Raw genomic sequence first — 23,940 nt, 5'->3', positions numbered from 1 at the left:
TTGCAAAGTTCAGAAATGTAATTCTGGAAAACCTTGCAGCTCAAAGTAGTCTTTTTCAACCCGGTACCTCAAGGCACATTGCTCTGCATGTTTCCCTGCTTTAACACACCTGATTCAGATAATAGCAGTTCAGCAAAAGCCTGGTAGTCAGCCATCAATGGAAATCAGGTGTGCTGAAGCAGGGAAAGATCTAAAACATGCAGGACAGTGTGCCTTGAGGACCAGGGTTGAAAAACACTGCCTCAAAGAATAAATGAAAACCACCACTGATTGTATGTGAAAAGCCCCCCTCTCTAGTATCAAAACCGTTCAGAAACATTTTGGTTTTATTTCCCCGGGTGGCCACCATCTGCCCCCTGCCAGACTTTCATCTCTCCATGATGCTTCCACTTCAGAAGCTGCCTATGATATTTAGTTTGAATGCAGAACATGGTTACAGTCCACACAAACAAGCAAAAAATAACCACACTGGGCACATGTATAGGACTTAAAAGAACTGGTTGCAATTTTTATTTTTTGTGTAATTAATATAAACAGATAAAAAAAAAAAAGATCAAAACAAACATTTCTTCAAGCAACATAAACGTTTACCAACAATCCTCCCACGTTCACACCTGGTTGTACTGATTTGCCCCTCTGGGTTCTATATCACCAGCGCACACACAGGCAGGATCTGGCAGGTATGGATTCATTGTTTTCGTTGTAGGCTGTGTAGTAATAATTAAGGATGTAGACTAGGTTCTTAAAGATCTCAAAATCAAGACCAAAAGCTATCTGCACTTTAAAAAGACAGATTTTTCTTCTAAAAGCTACAATATGAGGGGAACAGTTTTCGGTTTTGAAGGAAAAAATAAATTAAACTAAATTGACAAAATGTGTTTAAAGTGAAAAAACAAAAACACTTAGTTATGATAGTTTGAAAAAAAAGCTTTGCTAAGCAAAATATATGCAGATATATGTCTTTTGTCAAATAGCCTGGTCTTTCCCAGGTTTTGTGAAGGTGGTGGAAAAAGGGGACTCCATGTCCTTGTATCCGAATCCAGTAAGTTCAGACGTCTTCTCTTTGAACCACAAAGATCTTCACCTGAAATATATGTTTATTTATCATTTCAACTGTTGATCTCTAACTTAAATAAAGGAAGTTTTGTGAAGAAAGACCAAGCTTGAGTAGTCTATCTCACTGCCTGGTTACAGGGGTGTCTCTCTCTTGCATAAGGCTGCACTGGTGGGGCCCTCAAATTGTAGTTTGATGGCTTGTTTGAGATTAAGGTGTGGGTCTGTAGTGACCATAAGATCTTCTGTCAAGGCACTGAAAGATGGGGTTGGTCTAACACTGTAACAAACAGGTGATAAAATGTTCTGGGTTAGGGAATCCCAAGCTTCCACTTGAGATGGGCTCTGCAGCCTGTACGGGTAGTCCAATGAAGGAATCTCTCTGTTTTTGGCACTGAGAGGGCTGTCTTGGCTTGGCATTATACCAAGAGAAGCCATGACTGAGTTCCATTTACCAACGGCAGCCTTTTCTGCTTTAATCAAGTTTGAGCTTTGTTTATTCTTTTTGTCATGGTATTCAAGCCCAGAAGACAAACCTTTCTGAGGGAGTTCACAGTTGTGTACCAATGCTGTAACTGTGCAAACAGTAGGAGGAGGAATGCATTTTGGACGCCTTTGGCTACTTCCATGGAGGCTTCCCAAACCTGAGCTCCCTGGTGGAGGGAGGGTAGAGGGTCGGCTGCGACTGCGAGGCAGTGAATGTTGTTGGATTTGCTGGATAAAACTGAGACTGTCAGCTGCTACTGTCTGCACGGTAGCAAGTGAATGGCAGGTAGATGAGGTCTGGGAGCTTTGCATGGAGTGGAATCTTTCTCCAGTGGAGCCAGGAGAAGATCCTGAAGAGGAGGAGGTAGTGGCTGTCACATCGACTCCATTACTCTCCAATATTCCCGACAAGAGGATCTTGTTGGGTTTTGAAGGGGATACAGCAATAGAATTAGGCAACAGGCCCATGTATGGCTTAGCTCCATAGCTCTCCAAGAGCCGTACGACTGTAGCATGTCCATGTTTTCCAGCCACTTTGACTGGACTGCGTCCATATTTATCTATATGATTGGGATTTGCACCTTTTTCTAGAAGCATTTTCACAATGTTAACATGTCCTTCTTGAGCTGCAATGCTCAGAGCCGTTGCCCCCTGATGGCAGGCAAGATCTATATTTACACTGTTTGCTGCCAGGAGACGATGTCCTACTTTATTGTGTCCTGTCCAGGCCACAGAATGCATTGGCGGTCTCCCTTCAGTGTCTTGCGCATTAGGGTTTGCCCCATGTTTTAAAAGCAAGTCTACAATCTCCACACATCCCTGCCAGGAAGCCACATGAAGTGCTGTGCGGCCATCAGAGTCCCGAGACTCCAATGGCACACCTCCTTTTTCTATGACAAGGGTGGCCATATGAAGGCGACCTTCAAGCACCAGAAGGTAGAGCAGAGGTCGACCCTCTGCATCCCGGACATCCGTATCAGCTCCTCGCTTCATGAGCAGCTCTCCAACCTCAGTATGGCCCTCCAAAAAAGCGGCACTCAATGCAGAATGTCCATCATATGCCCTGTGGTCAATAGGAGAACGTCTGTCGAGCAGTAGTTTGACAGTGCTCAGATGACCTTCTTGGGCAGCCAGTATAAGAGGGGTGCGTCCTTCTATGTCCATCTCTCCTACACGTGCCATGCTCCCTTGATCTGTCAAAGCAGCACATACAGCACAGTGGCCCTCACAGGCGGCAGCATGTAGTGGGGTCCAGCCGAGGTCGTCCTTGTGGTTCTCATCCAGCCCTCGGTCCAGTAAGGCACGAACTACTTCCAAGCTGCCCCTTGCTGATGCTAGGCAAAGTGCTGTCCTGCCTTCACAGTCAATGGCATCCACATCTGCACCCCAGAAGAGCAGCCTGGACACTGTGTTCATGTGACCCATGGCTGCAGCTGCCAACAAGGGTGTGACAGCAGCTGCAGCAGAAATGCTACCAGCAGATTCATCTACATCAGCACCAGCTTCTAGTAAAAGCTCAACGACATCTTCATGGCCTTCATAGGCAGCTAGAAGCAGTGGCATCATTCCATCATGGTCTCGGTGCCCTGGATCTGCTCCATGTTCAAGTAACAGACTTGCTACCTCTCCGTAACCTTTGATCGCTGCAGCTGTCGGGACACACAGAGCAGCAACTGACAGAGCAGTTCGTCCATCTCCATCAGCTAGGTTGACTTCTGCATTGTGATTCAGCAATATTTCCACGGTTTCATGATGCCCCATGAAGGCAGCTGCAATAAGTGGCGTTCGACCCTTGCTGTCAGGTTTATTAATTTGTGCCCCATGGTCCAGCAGGGTGAGGACAATTTCCTCATGACCGCCCCATGCGGCAGCTCTGAGAGCAGTACGGCCATCGCTGTCGCATCCATTTACATCCGCACCTGCATCCAGAAGTAAGCGGACAGCCTCACAATGTCCTCCCCAAGCTGCAGAACGTAGTGCTGTCCAACCTTCATTGTCAACATGCTCCATCATTGACACTGTGATCTCTGTGCTCTGGCTTTTGGTCCATTCTAATAAAACAGACAGCATTTTCACGTGACCCTGTCTGGAAGCCAGGGTCAGAGGAGTTTGCCCATGATCATCACTTATGAGTGGGTCAGAATCATGTGCTAAGAGAAATTTAGCTACATTTGCATAACCCTCATGAGCTGCTCTAGCAAGCAAGGTCTGTCCAGAAGTTTCAAGCTGGTTTACAGAGTCCCCACTTTCTAGCAGCTTCTTTATAGACATCTCCATCTCCAGTGTGTGTAATGTATCTGCTTTCTCAGCTGCACAGTGCATTCCAACACTGGCGTTCTTGTTGGAAAAACAGCCTGGTGAAAGAAGTCCACTGTTCATTAACAGCTGTGGGACTTCCTGACTGACCAAAGGAGGAAGCTGAGCTAAAGAACCGGTGAGGGTTTCACTGCAGCTGGGAGTAAGAGGAGGCAGGCCTGTCCACAGCATCCAGAGGGCCAATAATGAGGGGTTTTCTTTATGATGACCTGAGCAAACTAAGTGTGTGGCTAACTGACATGTGCCCTCAGGGTCCAGGTGGGGTCCTTGTAGAGTCAATGACATGGCGAGCATGCTGTGACCCTCAGTCCTGTTGCAGAGGTACTTCTGGGTGCAGTACTTAACATCAGTCAGCCACTCTGTAAAGCTGGCATGAAAAAGTAGTTTGGTGCCCTCAGGGCCATCAATCAAAAGGGGAGACAGTGTACGAAGCTTTATCTGGAAGTCCTGGATGCTGAGAGTGGTGTCCTGAGTCCAGGCTGCTGTAAATAGTTGCTGAGTTGTGAGTGGACTTTGAGCAGCCAAAAGCACATTGAGGAGAGGTCTGACATAGACAAAGAGGCCCCGAGGGAACAGTCTCTGGCAGAGCCAAAGGTAGAGTCCATTGAGGGTCCCAGGGATGTCTCTAATCTCTCGCAGACCCACAAGCCCAGCTGCCAAACCATCCAACACTCGCTGGAGAAAGAGAAAGCAGCCCCCACTCTTGATGTGCAGGAGATTGAGCATATCTGCTGTGTCAGGGGTGAGCTGACGTCGCAGTGCTGCTTCTTCATCCAGACGACAGAGGATGTATTGCTGAACATCACGGACTGTTGGTGGCTTCCGTAGATCATCCAGGCAGAGTCTGCGGAAGTCTAAAAAAAATAATTATTTTTAGTAACTTCAGTTTTTGTTTTATTGAGCTCACTTTCAATGTGATGATTAATAAACATAACTCTGATGATCACAGTCGTTTAAATTGGATAATACAGTGCTGTGATTAAGATTTGCCCGCGTAGATTTTTTAAAAATATTCCTGTTGTTTTATCACACAAGTCATTTCTGAGGGTTTGGGACTCAAGCGAGCCACAATGAGAGCCATTACACACAAATGCAGAAAACATGGAAAAGTGATGAACCTTCCCAGGAGTGGCTGACCCAAAGGAACATCTAAAGCCCCGTGGTCCGAACTTTCCTCCGGCCCTCTATACACGTCAACGGTCCATTAAAAAACTGGACTTTTTTTTGTCAGTTTACGTTAACACATCTACATGACAACATTTGAATTACAATTTCTGTATATACGGAAACAGTAGATCTTCTGTGGGTTTTAAATGGTCGGCAGCTGTTATGTTGTGCATGTGCGCATTCATTTCTACTGGCTTCAGTTATACAGCGCATAAGCCAGGACGTCCCCATAATAAAGATTCAGTTTTTCCCATCTACAGGAAAACAGGGACATTTTTAAAGCGTTACACTCTCTAACCCCTTCTCAAATTGTGCCATTGAACGTGCGCCATGTAAACGAACAGGAGAAAAGGAACAAAACTTTTCCATTTTTGCCAGAAAACGCTGTGTAAACAGGGCCTCAGTTAAGGTCAATGTTCATGATTCAACTGACAGTCACCATGAGGTGGTTGTGTAAAATCAGTTTGTGGCTGACTTCCTGCTTCAGGACCTGGACAACCTACTATAATTGATGAAACCACGAATTATGCTCTTGAACTGAAAATGCTGAAGGAGCATGTCCAACCATCAGTTTGTGACCCTAAGTTCCAGTTTAATTTGGTTACTCAACAGGGCAATTACACTCATCAGCCACTTTATTAGGTACACCTTGGTAGTACCTGGTTGGACCCCCTTTTGCCTTCAGAACAGCCTTAATCCTTCATAGCATAGATTCAACAAGGTACTGGAAACATTCCTCAGAGAGTTTGGTCCATATTGACATGATAGCATCACACAGATGCTGCAGATTTGTCAGCTGCACATCCATGATGTGAATCTCCCGTTCCACCACATCCCAAAGGTGCTCTATTGGATTGAGATCTGGTGACTGTGGAGGCCATTTGAGTACAGTGAACTCATTGTCATGTTCAAGAAACCAGTCTGAGATGATTCGTGCTTTATGACATGGCGCATTATCCTGCTGGAAGAAACCATCAGAGGATGTGTACACTGTGGTTATAAAGGGATGGACATGGTCAGCAACAATACTCAGGTACCAGACAACGTTTTTCCAATCTTCCATTGTCCAATTTTGGTCAGCCTGTGTAGCCTCAGTTTCCTGTTCTTAGCTGACGGGAGTGGCACCTGGTGTGGTCTTCTGCTGCTGTAGCCCATCACCCTCAAGGTTCAACGTGTTGTGCGTTCAGAGATGCTCTTCTTCATGCCTGGGTTGTAACGGGTGGTTATTTGAGTTACTGTTGCCTTTCTATCAGCTCAAACCAGTCTGGCCATTCTCCTCTGACCTCTGGCATCAACACAGCATTTGCGCCCACAGAACCGCCGCTCACTGGATATTTTCTCTTTTTCAGACCATTCTCTGTAAACCCTAGAGTTGGTAGTGCGTGAAAATCCCAGTAGATCAGCAGTTTCTGAAATACTCAGACCAGCCCATCTGGCACCAACAACCATGCCACGTTTAAAGTCACTTAAATCACCTTTCTTTCCTATTCTGATGCTCGGTTTAAATGCAGCAGATCGTTTTGACCATGTCTACATGCCTAAATGCACTGAGTTACTGCCATGTGATTGGCTGATTAGAAATTTGCGTTAACGAGCATTAGGTGTACCTAATAAAGTGGCCGGTGAGTGTATATGAAGATCACTACAAAGTCCACCTCTGAATGGCTCAAAAAAGAAAGTTGGCCTTGTCAAGGTGAGGACCTAAATCCAATTGAGATGCTAAAGCTTGACCTTAAGCAGGCCATTTGTGTCTACATGCCCTGTAGTTTGACTGAATAGAAATAATAATTGGACCAAAATTCCTCAGCAGCAATGTAAAAGACTGATCACTAGTTATCACAAACGCTCTATAGTAGTTGTTGCTGAGTAGTACAACTAGTTTAGGGAGGAATTATTATTCACATAGGGTCAGGTTGGTTTGGATAGCTTTTCCTCCCTAAATACGTGGAATTTATAAACAGGTTATCTTTGATATGCTTTAAGATGATGTGAAACAGTAAAGTGTGACAAAAAGGCAAAAACTGATCTAATTTGTGGGGCAAAAATCTTTTTACAGCTTTGTATATAGTGGCAGTTCTGTTAGTCTTCCAGGAGCAAACAATCTATTCCTTGGGCAGAGCTATCAGAATCACACTTTTACAACATAGAGTCAGGTGGCAGAAACAACATGAATATGTACATACTTGAAAACATCTTGCACACATCTTTGTTTTGGCGGCGGATGGAGCAGACCAGCAGCAACCAGCTGGGCAGGAGATGCTGATTGGTAGCCAAGAGTTCTGCAATCGAGCCACTCTTCCTGACTCTTTCACCTGGCACACAGTGAACATCCAGGGCATCTACCACTACCATCAGAGTCTGGGCAGGAGGAGGGAGGTCTAACAGAGGTTCCAACACTGCTCTAAAGATATAGGAGGACAAGTAAGACAACAAAGAGATAAAAGATGAATGACTTAAGACAGTAATGTAAAAACAGCAGGAACTGTGGGTGCAGGAGAGAGTGAAAGGAGCAGAATAAATCTGAGGATTTTGTTACACACACGCACACACATTGGAGATTTGTAACTCTAAACAGAAGCAACATTTAAAAAAGCTTTAATCAATACAAGCTATCCTGCCATCACTTCAGGCAACTTCTGTTTAAGAGTAGGAAATGTTTCGCTGAGTTTTACTGAGGTCCCTTTTTTTTCTATTTCATACATTAGTAGCATTCAACTGCAGCTCTTGAGCTTTTGAAGTCACGATCAGTTTAAATAAATAAATCGATGTTCTAACTTGAAAGAAATTGAAAAGCGGTCATGAACAAGAAACAGTCTTTGTTAAGAGAGTTATTTCTATTAAAACAACAATAGATTGCACATCAACTAGCTGACCCTGGTGGCCTTGAACAATTATTTGAGACAGTGATTTATACAAAGAAACTACTTTATCCTGTGCAGTAATTAAGCAGGGACACTTCATAGAGCTGTAAAACAATTCAAAACTTGGCAAAACCTGAAAGAGTATTGGCCTGTAAGGAGCACAGTCAACACCCACACCCTGCCTTGAGCTGAAGGTGACTCAGGTTTGTGGAACTCCGGGGTTTTTTTCCCTCCGCTCCGGGCACGCTCGCACACATACAGATCAATACATGGGAATGTTAAACACTTATCCACAGAATAGTTTGCATGGATTTCTCAATCCATAAACCTGAAACCTTTTTCTGTGTTCTGTCTTACACATTCTCCTTACTTGAAAATTACAGCAAGAGCTTTGCACATCAGAAACAAAGAAGATATTGTTTGGCAGATTGACTGCAAGACTATAAATATAAACAACAAAAATAGCAATTTGAATTAGGTACCCAGGGTGTGTGGAGAAGAAAACTACTTATTTGCTATTGAGGCTAAACAGGTGCAATTGTTACCATAAAATAATAGCAGTTAATATGTATGTATGTGGTGAAGACATATCATATTCATGCTGTTGCAGCAATACACAGAGCTGCCAGATATGTGTTTCCTCCTCTGGAGAAGGAGATAAACAGTAGTTACTGGATTAGTGACCCAACATGTAATAGCCAATGACACCTAATACATAACCTTCACCAATAGATTTGCTTAGAACGCCACATGTATGTTTCAGAAACCAGATATATTAATCTCTTACATATTTGATTCCGACAAAAATGTCTTAAAAAGCAGAGAATAAACTGTTATTAAAGTTATAAATCTGATTTGGAACAATGAGAGGCGCCAATTATCAATCAACTAGGACACCAGCCTAATTTACACAGGTCACAAAGAGGCTAAGCTCAAGTCATATATTCTACCACAAATACAGGGTGTGTGCTTGTGTCGTTTCACTGTTATTAGTGTTAATGTCTATGTTTAAGAAGGTCTACAGGGTCCACTAATCTTTAGTTATCAAAGGGATTTTCTTTACAGCTGATTTCAAGAAAATATAAAAAATGATAAAAGCATTTCAGAAGATGTTCTGCATGTTTCATGTAATCTGAAACAACTAATTGAAAGAATATTTCAACACTAAAGAGTCAAAAACAAAGTACCACAATAATACCACAGGCTGGAAACGCCTCAGCAGTATTTCTATGTTTGTTGCAGGGGGTCATCCTAAGTGTTAAACAACCCAAGAGAGAATAAGCAGCTAACAGTAGACAGATTGTTAAAGGATGACATCAAGGTCAGCAAACCCTGAAGTAGCATTTCAACATGAAATAGATTAGTCATTATCGGCTTTCTCTCAACAGCTGAACACATGTTCTGACGGGGTTGTTATCTGATGTAAACTTGTACTTCCTAAAAAACTTTCAATAAAGTGGCCCAATTAGAGATGCAACGATCAGAGGTGTGTGGCCAATTTTTGAATTTTGATATTTGTATAGCTTTGGCATGCTAATACCAATTTAAAATATATAAAACAACATTGCTCAGAATATGCTATTCTAGCCTTCCGCCTGTGAGCAACATTAAGCCACTTGTGTAAAAGAGCAGCTGCAACACCACATATTAGCGACTGCCTAGGCTAGCATTACTAAAGCAGAGATCTGCATGTGTATTCTCTTGGAATACACACACAGACCCCAAAGTTAACAGAGATTTTTAAAAAGTCCTGCACTTTCTCAATCTTTCACAGCCTGAATGGATTACAGACATGTCATAGAAAATATGGTCTTTTTAAATAACTTTGTCTTGAAACACTTCACTGATACTGAGAATAGCTAAGTATGCAACTTCTTCTCTCAGTAAAAGTGTCCATAATGAACAATGCCGTTGTCAATGTGATATAGTAGCTCATAGATGTAGTGCATTCAATGATTGAAAAAAGAATAGATTTTTTTAGTTTACAATCGGCTGATGAAGCTGAAAATTGGCTGATTTATCTTTGGTTGTCTATTGTAAATTCCCAAAATTATCAGAGCCTCAGCAACATAAAAAAAAAAAACATTGAAGCAAGATTTATTGAAAGTTAAGTTAGTTGTAGTTAGTGTTAAGTTAGTGTTGAGTTAAGTTGTTCTATCTTTCAGTGACCAACATGGAGGTCTGCAGCCCTGGTAATCCACTAATCCTCACAACAGACAAACTATGCAATGAAAAGCTTAATGGAAGAAGTGTGCTTTTCTTTTAATAATCTGTTGAATTTCCACCATTATAGCGTTACACAATGTAGTTTGAAGGGAAATTGTTAGGTATACCTAGATACTGTGCTTGGAAAAAGTATTTACCACCTTACAGATGTCTTCTATTTTGGCTTCTTTGTCACATTAAATGTTTCAGGTGAGCTAATTTTAACATCAAAGGTAAGAGTTAAAACAACATTTAGTTTTCAATTGGTGGTTTGATGTTTTTAAGGGAAGCAAGCCAACTTGGGCCTATTTGAAAATGTAACTGTGCCCCAAACCTAATAACTGGTTATGCCACCCTTGGCAGCAACAAATGTCATCAAGCAATTGTGGTAACTGGCAAGAAGTCTTTTACATAGCTGTGGAGGAATTTTGTTCCATTAATTTGTGCAGAGTTGTTTCAACTACGCCACATTGGAGGGTTTTTGAGCATCAACAGCTAACTTAAGTTCAGGCCAATTAAAATTAGGTCAAACTTTGACTAGGTCACTCCAAAATCTCAAATATTCTTGAGCAATTTAAAGGTGGACATCCTGATCTCTAAGCCATTTAACTCTTTTAGAGATCTTTTAACCTACATCATTCTGTCAGACAGGTTTTATTTATATGATTTGATTCTACGGTTTGGCAGTAATTAGGTTAAGGTGCAGGTAGTGAAATTGAAATGAACTGTGGTTAGTCACCCTTGACAACCAAGTCCCCACAGCCAAGGTGACAACTTGAAGACCTGCAGCCTCTTTTGAAAACTAGCCTTACACTTTTTTGCTCCTAATGGACTGATAAGATAATTGAAAAAGGCCTAACATCATTGTTAATTTTGTATTATCAATTTCAAACAAATACTTTGGTTATATTGTCATATTATGTTTTAGACACAATATTGCTCCATCATGTAGTACTGATTAGCTCAAAATATCTGTCATCCAAGAAGCTGACTGTAGTTTGGCTTCAAACAGCTTATCAAATGTTATTTATCAGTGTTCTTGAACTAATTTCTTTGATTAACAAGGGAGACATTTCACAACAGACACCTCAACAGAATTACAGGCAGTCTTGGTGTTTGACTCATCTGACCAACTTTAACAGCCCTGGCTTTTTATTATAGCCCATATCCTGCAATTAAAAGTAGATTTTTAAACCCCATCCTGCCACATCTAAGTTCCGACAAGCTTATCAAGCCGTCGTACTCTTTAGTCATCTAAATAAAGCAACACTCCCCGACTGAGCACACACACACCAGCAGAGCAGGAAGTGCAATTAACCTTTTATAGCTGCTAATGTTTTTCCACCTCATTCAGGTTAGACGGTGCTGGACGCACATCTGTGGGTGAACTTTGAAGCTGTGATATAATGGACCTTACTGAAGGGGCGCGTGTCAGTGTGACACCTGCAGTAATTAGAGGGCAGAGTCGGTGACAAACACACTTGCGAAGGCTGGATGTAAATCACTTCATGTGAGTTTGGACCCCTAATAAACTGGATTCCTGAGCTCTCAGGGCTGGAGGTATTGCTTTTTCTTAAACGATAATTACAATCAGATTAAAGCTGGTGATTGTGCTTAAACTGGAACAAAAACACCAACACAAGAAAATGACTGTTATTCAAATCTTTGTTGGATGCCACCTACATGTTGGATGGATTTTAAACATTTTGAGCTCACTTGAAAGGATATGTATGGTCCCTCTGCACTAAGCTGTTAGAAGGTTCGTATTTTTACAGGATGGCATTCACCACTAACAGATGTGCATGTCCTAAAATATTAAAGAAGGTTTGACAAGATCAGAATTAAATATTCCTGTCATTTCTAATGGAAAACCAAAGTGGGTCAGAAACTGATTTGCAAATGTAAGACATTAGCATTAATCCCATTGGTCCTTTATGAATCTGCAAATCTAGAACTGACAGAGAGTTAAAAAACAAATTTCCTTTCCAATTAGAGATATTATGCAGCAGATTTGTACAGTACCTTGAAAAAATATTAAAATCCCTTTAACCTTGTCCAATTTCTTCACTACAAACGTTACATTTTTTGCTGCAATTGTTGTAAGAAATCACCACAAAATAAACTGACACTACATACCTCAAACACCTTTCCCCAGAGTTAAAAGTGGGGGCAGCATCAATCTACAGCTTTTTGCAGCCTCTAAAAAAAGAGTTGAGACTGGATTGGAGGTTCTCTTTCCATCAGGAACACAATCCTAAACATACAGTCTGAGGTACAAGGCAATGGTTTGGATCAAATCATACGTTTTAGAATGGCCCAGTCAAAGTCCAAATCTAAATCTAATTGAGAATCTGTGGCGAGACTTGAAGCATGATGTTCACAATATCCTTTCTGACTGAACTTAAGCTGTTCTGGAAAGAAGAATGGCATTTCTACAACGTATTGATTCAGAAGCTAAACACAAAGGTACACCCCACTTTTCAGATTTATAGTTGTGAAACCTATTTCAAGAACCATGTATCATTTTCCTCCCACTTTGCAATTATACACTACTTTCTGTCAGTCTATCAAGTAAAATTACTATAAATTACACTGAAAATCCTGGTTTCAATGGGAGAAGATGTTGAAAAGGTCAAGAAGTAAAACACCGTACAAAGCACTATATACAAAGATTAGAAATGTGTTACAATTACTTCTCGGAAGTCCTTATTTCTCCAAAGCTAGGATGAAACAGAAGGGTAGGCAGCAAAAAGAGTATCCTTTGCTGTTTAACGACTGAACTATCTGTTAGTCTACGTGGCGTATATCATATGCTCAAGCCTTTAAGTTTGTTTTTGAAATGGTTGACAGTAACTGTAGACATCCTGCTGCGTCTGTGGCGCTGATTTTGCTTCACACTAACAGACGAACTCATTGACCTTGAGGTCTGCACAGTTTAACGCAGACCACACCACAGCAAACAACCCAAGGTGCATTAATAAGCCGCTGGGTGCAGAGAGCTAACTGATGCTTTAAGACACATGTCACACATGTAGTCTTTACTTCCTTGCAGCAATCCAATCAGCTCATTGATGTCTGTTCTCAATCGGTGCAGTTTTTTTGCCCAGAGCCACTTTCTGTGGGCTGTAACCAGCTGCTGGCTTCAAGCCAGTCTGTGGGGAATGTGCAATCCAGTTTGGTACTTCACACCAGAGGAGAGCAAACACAAGCAGGAGCATGAAAGGACTCGAACTCAGTGCTGAACAAACAAACCGGGAGAGAGCTGAAAAGTCCCGGAGAGGAGGGTGACCTCGCTCACTGGTGCCGAGATGGTCACTGGGGTAGAGGAGGCATTTTTCACCTCTTTGTTCTTTTCACCCCCCTCCTCTCTCTGGAAGGATGTTGTGTCGTAAATAACACTGTGGCATTCATTCTAACTGGAGGGCCATTGTGGGTGCTGTGAATTGGCCGCATAATGGAACATGAAATGAATACAAGTCGAGGAAAGAATGGCTTCTGCGCTTCTTTTTTTCCTGCGACTGTCCTGGCTTCTATGGCCCACAGTCAAAAGATTTCACATTTACATGCTGGGAGACTACTGGCAATTAAAACACTCAAAGACTCCGTTCTGTTTGGATGAAAAAATAAAACTTGAAAATAGCTGGTTTTTTGTTATCTAGTATGCAAACAGAAGCAGCTGTTGTGTATTTTACACAATAGGGAGGAATAGGATTGCCTGCTGTTTTACAAATAATTTATTAAGGTAAACCCTGTAGAAATTGGTGAACCTAATAACCAATCAGAACACAGTATGCGCTGAAAGTGTTACTTTTGTGATGTGTAGCAAACATTGCACCCCACCCAATAATGCTGCTACCACCATGTTTGTTATTTCAAAGTCAAAAACTCAATAGTAGTACTGAATAACTGCCAGAGACTGAAAGTTAAAGTTGTCTTGGAAAAAGTGGCAGGAGCACTATCACACTGCAGCCATAAAACCAAATTAAATCCATGTGGCATATATACAGTATAATGCTGGTCGTAATAGGCTTAAGGTAATAGCAGTAATCAGCTGAGTAACATGCTACAGATCTAACCTCAACACACCTATTTTGGGCAGCAAAAGGATTATTAACAAAGTCAAATCTCTGATATAAAATGAGAGGCTATCGGGTTTAAAGGGGGGGAGTGTGGTTGCAAGGTTTTTGGTAAAAACGTCAGACTATTAGAACAGACCATCTACACCAGAAAAACAAAGTTGCAGAACAGGTTTTGTTCCCACGGGTTGTTTCACATATGCTTGAATCTGATAAGCGGTTTTTTTTGAGGACACATGTTGGCTTTCATCAGCAGCTCCATCAAAATGAGGGCAATAACACATAATTTATGCTGTATTGGGCTGGAAATGAGCCACACACATGCTGCTGCATGCTAAGCTCCTGTTTTATGATTGTTGCAGCACCTTCCAGCAACTTACCTGTCCCTTTCATTTAACAGGTACAAATATGGGAAATTTCTCACCTGTTCAGGTTTACGAGGTGTTGCTTGCTATATATCATTTGTCTGACATCAAAGAATTATCATTAATTATGGTAAAGAAATGCATACCTCTTGAAGGTGTCTTCAGGGTCTTTTTGACAGTTGAGAGGCTCCAAAGCAGAAGACACAGATAGTCTTTTGAGGATCTCCTCATATCCAGGAGGGAGGAGAGGGGAGGCCCTCAGCTGTTCCACCAAGCCCAGGACGAACTTCCATGGCACCGTACTCCTTTGGTCCTCCCTGTGGCAGAAGTGGAAAGCCAGGCAGCGCTGTGACAGCCCTGCAGCCAGGCCTGCCTGTGAGGTGGGCCATACCACTTCAGTGCACAGAGCGGTCTTACCAGCACCGGCCCCGCCTGTCACCAGCACCCCCGGTGCTTGGCCAGACACGGAGTGGGCGTCCAGGCAGCGCCTCAGTTTGTCCAGGGCCCATTCCCGGCAGTAGAAACGCTGGCCCTGGAGCAAACTGGTGCTGCCTCTGTATGCTATGCTGCTCATTTGCTCCTGGGGTTCTGACATCCAGGAGGCAAATCGGTGTTCTCAACTACACATCCCATGCTGCTTCAGCATTTTTACTCTGACTTTCAGAAAGGGCTCCGGCTGATGTGAGACAGATCTGGGCAGTATTTGGGTATCTCAGGTCTTGTAATGTTCCATGTATGTTACATCAGGTGAATTCTATCGATATCCTTCCTGCAGTTCTTGATGAGTCACATGGATAAAAAAGCAATACTTTACGTGAGCTTCAGTTGCAATTTGTCATCTTCGATCATTCTGATTTTTTTTCCTGCTGGGTCTGATACGACGCAGTTACCGGTGTTCACCATGTCTCTAGAGGATTGAGGAGCTGCAGAAATCAGAAAGAGAAATCAGAAAGAGAAAGACAAGATCAGTCAAAGAAACAACAATTTAATACACTGCATCTCACCTGACCTGTGTTGTTGTCTGTTTCCAAATTTAAGCCACATTTCTCTCTCCTTCCTTTTTTAAACACCGAACCTTACTGTTAGCTTCAGCATGAAATTGCCTTTTGCTTTCTCACACTCTCCACTCTTTATCCTCCCTCTCCTACCTTCTCTCTCTCTCTCTCTCTCTGTCTCTCATGCTCTCCGGTTTTTCTTGTTTTCTTTTTTTTGGCTCCACCCCCTCATGGTGTCACTCAGCATGTTCAGACATGAACAGGAGATCTGTGAGCCTCTGAGGGAGAAGAGGAGAGGGAGGACTCATGTGGCAGTGAGTTTTCTCTGCAGCTGACAGGTGGGTGGAGTTACCTGGGGTCAAGGTTCAGTCACAAGACAATTTTACACCACACGTCAGGTTTAGGTGTCACATGTATGCAAATTCATATTAGCCTAGTTGTGTTTTTTTTTGTGAGTTGAAGCATTTTTTAAGGAAGTGATCCTTTATACTGAGTTTGCTTTGTCTAAATTGGAGTAATTTATTTGTGACAATTAGCCAAACAAAAATGCAAAAAACATCTAATATTTGAAGCCTTCTGCAGGCTCTAAAAAGGAAACCTGAGAAAGTCATTTCATTGGTATAGAAATATTTTACACAGCCACAGTATCCTATAATAATTACACCATACCTTATTTGTTTAAGCAAAAAGAAACAATTTTAGGGGCTCATGCAGATTTTACCAGATGGATTTGTAGTGCCAACATGCAAAATGTCAAGTGTGGGGGACAAACTAACACCGTGCATCACCTTGAGTACACCATCCCTACAGTGAAACATGGTGATGGCAGCATCATGCTCTGGGGATGTTTTTCTTCAGCAATATAATGAGTTGACATAAAGATTGAACTACCTAAATACAGGGCAAGCCTGGAAGAAAACAGGTTTGTGTTCATCTGTCACATAAAATCCCAATAAAATGTTTGTAAATGTAATGTGCATGACAAAATGTTAAAAAGATCAAGGGACATAAATACTTTTGCAAGGCTCATTCGCTGGTGATTTTACCACAGAATAATCTTCATGCAATTAGCTGCAAACTGTTTTGTAGGTACATTTCACCGGATTATTAAAGCTGTATGCTTATAACACATTCACAATCAGCAACAGATGATATTAAGAGCTGGTTGACATAAAAAAAGAGGAACGTTTATTTCATAAGTCTATTAAAACTGTAATTTTTCAAAAATGTATGAGTATCTGGTAACTTTATTGATATTTGATTAAATACTTTAATATTTCTGTTGGGGCTTGGGAGCATTATGTCCACCAGAGGTCCTCCTCAAGCCGCAAGTGTACTCCTTCCACAAGTGTCCCTGATCTTCAGCTGATTGTGGATGCCTTGGAAGAGTACTTAGGAGCCAGCCGCCAGTCCTTTGACGCCAGAGTGTTTTGCCCATGTGGTAAATCCCTAGCCGAATAACTTCTTGCCAGACACAGAGTTTTATGTTCTAACCAGTACCTGTTTTTTCCTGCTTCCTTCTAGTACCTGTGAGGTGTGGGCGGATTCATATTATGCAGAACCTTGTTCTAACCTGGATTACCTACCGACAGCTTGACCTTGGATTTCCTACATTTTGGCTGTTTTGTTTGGTTCCCAAAGATCCACTGGACTCCTGGACTCCCAACCTCTACTGTAGCCTCCTGGGACTGCTAACCTACCTGAGACCTAGTAAGCACAACTTGGCTTTTCACATTTTTCTGAAGAAATCTTCCCAGAGTAACTCTTCTCTCTCTCTCTCCACTGAAGCCTAAGAAGCCATTGTGCCCTCCCGTGGTTGACTGACCTAAGAAACCCTGAAATAAGCTTGTGCTGTAATAATAAACCCTTTTCAAACTTTATTTGCTCCTTAGTGTGGTTTGCATGTGGGTCAGACAAATGTCTAAAGAGATGACAGAACACTCTGGCCAACAAGACCCAGCAGACCCACTCAGGAGACAGTTGGCAGATCAGCACCAACGAATCCAGTCTCATGATACCATGCTCAGGTCGCTACATGATCAGCTAGCAATTTCCAACCAGCATTTGGTACAGATGGCTGGGCAGATGCAGGGGCTCATTCAGAACTTTCAGCCTGCCGCTCTTCCTACCTCCACACCGGCAGGAGGCGCTGCAGCCTCACAAGTGTCCCAGTTGTCTACCCATTGTAACGTCACCTCTCCCAACCCGGAAAGGTTCTCGGGTGAGGTAGGATGTGGAGGGTTCCTGCTACAATATTTTTTGGTTTTCAACCGATGTCCTCATTCGTTTCCCTATGACAAAGCCAAGATCTCTTATATCCTGGGTTTACTATCCGGAAAGGCTTTAATGTGGGCAGAGGCGAGATTTCATGACCCCTCCAGTTTTGGATGTTCTTACAAGAACTTCATTGATGAATTTAAACTAACCTTTTCCGAAGAAACTGATAAAACTGGCTTATCTTGCCAATTATGGAGTTTAAAGCAGGGTATTAAATCAGTTGCCGAATTTTCTGTTGATTTTCGTACCTTGGCGGGAGCTTCTGGCTGGGATCCTAGTGCTTTAAAAGCAGCCTTTTTTCATGCATTAAACGAATCTTTGAAAGATGAATTGGCAGTTTTGGATGAACCTGAACCACTCAATGAGTTTATCGCCCTAGCCATACGAATAGACAACCATCTCAGAGAAAGGAGAAAGCTTTGAGCTGAAAGAACGTCTACAGGCAGGGGTGCCGCCCCTAACTTCACTGGGCACCTTCAACCCATAATGTCACCCAGTTTGTCTCAAGAGTCCGAACCCATGCAGATGGGCCGTGCCCACCTCACGGCAGAGGAAAGGCTAAGGAGAAGAAGGGAAAATCTCTGTCTGTATTGTGGCTCTCCTGAAAATCTTCTAGTCACCTGCCCAGTACAACCAAAAGATCGGGTCCGTCAGTAATGTCGGGGAGCCTGATGGACCAAAACTCTTCACCCTCTCTTCCCCGCTTAGTCCTGTCTGCTAAGATTTTGTTGCAGGATTCTACCTATGATCTGTCAGCCCTCATAGACTCTGGGTGTGAGCAGGACCTGATTGAGAGTACGCTTGTGGATCAATTAGGACTCCCTACCGAAGAACTCGCCACGCCATTTAGAGTAACTGCCTTGGACGGAAAAGACATGGTCCGCATCACACACCGAACCCGACCCATTCAACTAGTGCTCTCAGGTAACCACCATGAAACTATTTCCTTTTATGTTTTCCCTGTTTCTCAATCGTCTATCGTGTTGGGGTTTAGCTGGTTGAAGCAGCATAACCCGCATTTGGACTGGTCTAGGTCCAGAGTCCACTCCTGGTCTTCATTTTGTCTCTCCTCCTGTTTACAGTCAGGGTTTTTGTTAGTGAAAAGGATGGGTCTCTGCGGCCGTGTATTGATCATAGGGTTTTAAATGCAGTCACTAAATTAAATTAAATTTAAATAATTAAATAATACCCTCTTCCTCTCATGTCAGCTGCTTTTGAATCAGTCAAAGGGGCGACTATTTTTACTAAACTTGATTTACGCAATGCATACCATGTGGTACGCATTAGAGAGGGGGATGAATGGAAAACGGCGTTCAAGACTCCCTTAGGGCACTTTGAGTATTTAGTAATGCCTTTTGGACTTTGCAATGCTCCAGCAGTCTTTCAGGCTCTGATGAATTATGTTCTACGTGATTTCCTGAACATTTTTGTCTTCGTATATCTTGACGATATATTCGATTTATTCCAAAGTTTGACCTTGGATTTTCTACATTTTGGCTGTTTGGTTTGGCTCCCAAAGATCCACTGGACTCCCAGACTCCCAACCTCCACTGTAGCCTCCTGGGACTGCTAACCTACCTGAGACCTAGTAAGCACAACTTGACTTTTCACATTTTTCTGAAGAAATCTTCCCAGAGTAACTCTTCTCTCTCTCTCCACTGAAGCCTAAGAAGCCATTGTGCCCTTCCGTGGTTGACGGACCTAAGAAACCCTGAAATAAGCTTGTGCTGTAATAATAAACTCTTTTCAAACATTATTTGCTCCTTAGTGTGGTTTGCATGTGGGTCAGACAGATATCTAAAGAGATGACAATTTCATAGATTTTTGAGAACAGAAAACTTGTATAAATGTGCAGACAAATAAATTGTAAGGTAGTGTCTGCTAAAATCTGGAAATTTACTTCTTTAATTATATTGCATAGTAAAATCCAGACAAAATGGCTAGACTTTAAAGAATCCAGTCAAAGAATGTTTAAGGTTTCTGTGACATCAAAAACACACTGATGGGAGTGCATACTGCACCTCACTTCAAGTCAGTGACCGATCAAACATCAGCAGCACTGAGCTAAATTTGAGAGATTATAGGCATGATTTTACCCTTGACAGAAATACACAAGAAAAATAAAAACACTGTCGTGCATGAGGCACATAATGACAGCCAAGTCAATTCGACTGAAGTTAAAAACAGCAGTTTCTTAAACCAAGCATACTGTTAGAGAGAGATGACAAACATATGTAAGACGTTTCTGCTGTCAGTTTGCAAGAGCAAATTCCTGACAATTCCCAAGAAAAAGAAATGTGTTCTAGCAGGAAACTGATGACAGGACTGAGGAGAACTGGCACCAAGCTGTGAAGTTGTCTACATTCTTGTCATTGCTTGTGGTAAAGCATTGTAAACCTGGCATGCAATTTCTATAAAAACGTCTATAAAAAGTCAAAGTTTTCCCTGACATGCTGTCAATGCGGTAGTTAAATATAAATATCGTTAAATATAGTGAAATTTTCTGCTTCACCTTCAGTTGGGCTTGAATATATGTAGGCCTACACCATCTGCAATGACAGACAGTGAGGCATTTATTAATAGTTCTTATGTAACATGGTATGGTTGCATTTAACAAAAAATTTCTATATCTACATAAATTGTCTTATTAAAAAAAACAAGATGTTTAGTTAAGTACAAGCTTCTTTTTGTTATTGTCAACAGTACGGACGCTATTTTTAAACTCAATGACAGCTTGTAACCTGAAATTACCTTTACTTTGATATTGCCAGACAGCTGCTAATACATACTGTATTGAAGGTAAAGAAACAGGAACACTGTCTATCTGCCTGGAAGCTAAACCGTCTTACTGAGGAAACCTTGTTTCTCAACCACGACATTAAAGAAACTGGCTTAAAAGACCGTAACCATTAAACTCTAAGTTCCGTGTAAATGAGTTACATTGCTAGGCAACCAGCACAGACAATGTGATGTCTAATCAAGGATTACCCAACAACACCAAACACCCACATAAACCATAAATGATAAATTCTTTATTTGCTGATTTACTTATAGGGTCTTCAGATAAGATTAAAGAATGTAATTATTTTGCCTATTTGCTGCAATTATGCTTATTTGCTGCAATGAAGTAAGCAGTTGAGATCAAATTTGACCAGGGATGTCCCAATCCCATGTTTTTCTGTTCCAGATACTGATCCAACTGATTTAGGAATCCAAGTTTTTCAATGCCAGTTCTCAGTCCCATAAAATTGAATGCACTGTATATGCTTGACAGCTGCTTAGCTTTAAAACTCAGTAAAATAACAAACTACATTTGATCAGTATTACCAATATTTTAACATAGTTATGGGTATTCAGTTTCTTTTCTTGTCCGTCTCAGATATTTTGTCCCAACAGGAATTTCTGCTGGACAACCTTTTGTTTCTAAAGATCTGCCTCGACACATATCATCTTCAATAAATTCACATTTTGCTCCTACAAATTATGTTGTCAGGCAGTGCAGCTTGCTAAAATGCTAACATGTTGACCCTCCTTTTCATATGACCCTTTGACCTTTAAGCTTCTACCATATTTCAATGTGGTTCCAGTTAATTGTGTGCAAATAAAGCTACAAAGTTGAAAAGTTGTTCTTTATAAACTCAATGCTGTTAGGTTTAATGACTACTGTTTTAGCAGCATCAGCCAATAAAGTCGCTCTTTAACGGTAAGCATTATTGTAGAAAAGAAAAAAATAACTGATGAGAAAAATCCAGATTCATGAAATCAACACAATAATGTACATAGTAATAAACTGCTAGCCAAATGATCACAAGTCGTATTAAAAGAAAGCCTAAACATACAACTACTCTGCAGAAAAACACCATCAGTAGCAGCAAGATGTAAAATTATTAAACACTGTAACTCTTTGTGTCCAGTCAGATATATGTTTAGAACATGATAAAGCTACACACATTTCCGGTAATGCATTGACAGAAGTTTATAGCAGTTTTCCTAACCTAGCTAACCCTGTGATTGAGCAGCATATTGACCTACAGACAAAAGATCTGTTGCTATATAGTAAAAAAGATAGAAAAGATCTCAGTGGGACACGATCACAACACTAATGTCACTAATGCTGATGAAATGCAGTGTTATTTGCCCTTTATAGCTAACGAGTCTTCAAGCATTTTTTGGAACGTAATTTAATTAACTTTCATATAGCATTTAATTAGGAGACAATATTTGCTAACACATAACCATAAGTGATGTAGCTTTCTCTGAGTTACAGCTACTACAAAACCTTTTAGGGATTTAAGATGGCATAAACTTAGGAAATAAATTATGTGGCCATTAGACAAAGGAATGTGCTTTGATCACATAACAAAAACTTGTCAAAATGGAAGTGCGTTTAAAACCAGTAACCTGTGAAAAAGGCAAATACTCCTAGAAACTGCAAGCATCCACCACTATAGATGAAGTAGGCTGAGATCTCAATGCTCTGAAAGAGATAGTTTGGAGTTTTTGAAGTGAGATTCTGTAAATATATTATCCGTGATTACTGCAGTGAGTTTGCAGAAAATGTTACGCTATATAAACGACAAGTAAATGTCTTTACTACAGAAGACCTTTTTTGAGTTTGTCCCTGTTTCTTCTGCCAAACCACTTCCGTGTTACAACGCCAAACAAGCTAGTTGAGGTTGCCACCTGGATCACCACTCATCTGGTAATAAGGACAAACTTTCCAAACAGCTGTGAGACCCTGGAAAAACCACAGGAATAAGTTACCCGCCGTGCTGTTGCACAAATGACAGTTTGTCGCAATATCCAAAATTTACATACAGAGGACTGACAGTTCACAACTGACCAGGCAGATAGACACAGCCGGCAGGCTTCGTCAACGTAACTTAGAGTCATGACATAAACACTGTTAAGCTGGGCAAACAGTGACAAACTTAATGACGGTGTCTTGTGAAAGTGCAGAAATGTAATTTGTGCCTTGTACACCATGATTATGACATCTGTCTAATATAAGTTAAGGAACTATTACTGATGAAGATTTTACACAACCTCACTTTTAAAAAATGCAAACTATCCCTTTAAAGCAAATATTTACCGGTTTTTGAGTAGATTTGAACTGTGAATTGACTACACACACTGAGTCAGCCAAGAATAGATTCGACACAAATAATATTTGGAAAATAGAAACAAAAAAGGGTCCCATGACTGTGTTTCACCTTGGTCCCACAGAATGACTCAGGCTGCCTCTGCCTTGCACCTCAATCCAGGATCAGTGAATGGTAATGCAGGAAGTCAGCCAGTTTAGCTCTGTCTTAAGTTACACCCAGCAGAGTTAGAGCTCAATGGTAAACATGTGCTTTACTCAAACACATCGTTAAAAGAAGCATTTAGTAGGTGATGCTTCAACAGTTTTGCTGGATCATTTAATAAAAACCACAAAAGTATTTTTTTCTAGGTTGTTTGTTAAAAACATAACAGAAACAATTTCCCTGTCGTAGCAAAACAAATATATACATTGTAGTAATTCATGCATAATTTAAACTAGTACTGGAACTACCCTGAAATGCTTTGTACCTTGCGTTTTATTGCAAGGAAATATCGGAATTTTAATTTTCAGTCTGTGCAGAAGAATCTAGGCTAACCAATACGCTTTTTTTCCTTCTGTTTTCTTTACCCCAGTGTTAATTTTTTTGAATCCAGTCGCCTGCAGCATTTCACAGAAGCCAGTGTGGGAATCCACAGGTATCCGCTGCAGGCTGCCCACCTGTCTGCTCCCTCTGCAGCAACCAGACTTATTTCTCACGCACAAACACACGCACACCTGTGATGGAACTACAACCTCCGTGGAAATGTGTCAAACTGCATCATCGGGCGTGGTTGGTCGACGCCGTTGAAAACAAAAAACACGAACGGACGCCAAAATATCTGCTTCTGATTAAACTCGCCCATGCTTTCGTATTTATTTTATGCAGAAAATGACACATTTGAGTTTAATTTAAAAAAAGCAGCTCGGTCTTACCTGTCAGATCTCCATCTCCCTTCTCGACTCATTTTAAACACACCCCACAGCACTTCACCGGATGTCTCCTCTTTGGATTTTTATGTCATCACATTAAAAGGTAAACCCTTTTTTGCTGTTCTT

General features: G+C 41.4%; 1 protein-coding gene across 3 annotated transcripts; it reads right to left on the bottom strand.

The window, feature by feature from the left end:
* Positions 1–481: 481 nt before the first annotated feature.
* ankrd50l (ankyrin repeat domain 50-like) lies at positions 482–23,940 on the bottom strand. Of its 3 annotated transcripts, none has more exons than XM_047370577.1 (4): positions 23,818–23,940; positions 14,676–15,452; positions 7,206–7,423; positions 482–4,709 (listed from the first exon to the last, which is right to left on the bottom strand). In XM_047370577.1, exons 2-4 carry the CDS (start codon positions 15,122–15,124, stop codon positions 1,189–1,191), a joined length of 4,188 nt encoding a protein of 1,395 aa, XP_047226533.1. In that variant the 5' UTR covers positions 15,125–15,452; positions 23,818–23,940; the 3' UTR covers positions 482–1,188. The 3 variants fall into 3 exon arrangements, with proteins under 3 accessions (XP_047226533.1, XP_047226532.1, XP_047226531.1); XM_047370576.1 differs by lacking the exon at positions 23,818–23,940 and adding an exon at positions 15,539–15,698; XM_047370575.1 differs by lacking the exon at positions 23,818–23,940 and adding an exon at positions 15,534–15,684.

This window comes from Girardinichthys multiradiatus, chromosome 7 (assembly GCF_021462225.1).
Source record: "Girardinichthys multiradiatus isolate DD_20200921_A chromosome 7, DD_fGirMul_XY1, whole genome shotgun sequence".
NCBI classification, from domain to species: Eukaryota; Metazoa; Chordata; class Actinopteri; order Cyprinodontiformes; family Goodeidae; genus Girardinichthys; species Girardinichthys multiradiatus.
Note: the sequence above shows the minus strand (reverse complement) of the source record. Positions and strands in the feature narration are given on the sequence as shown.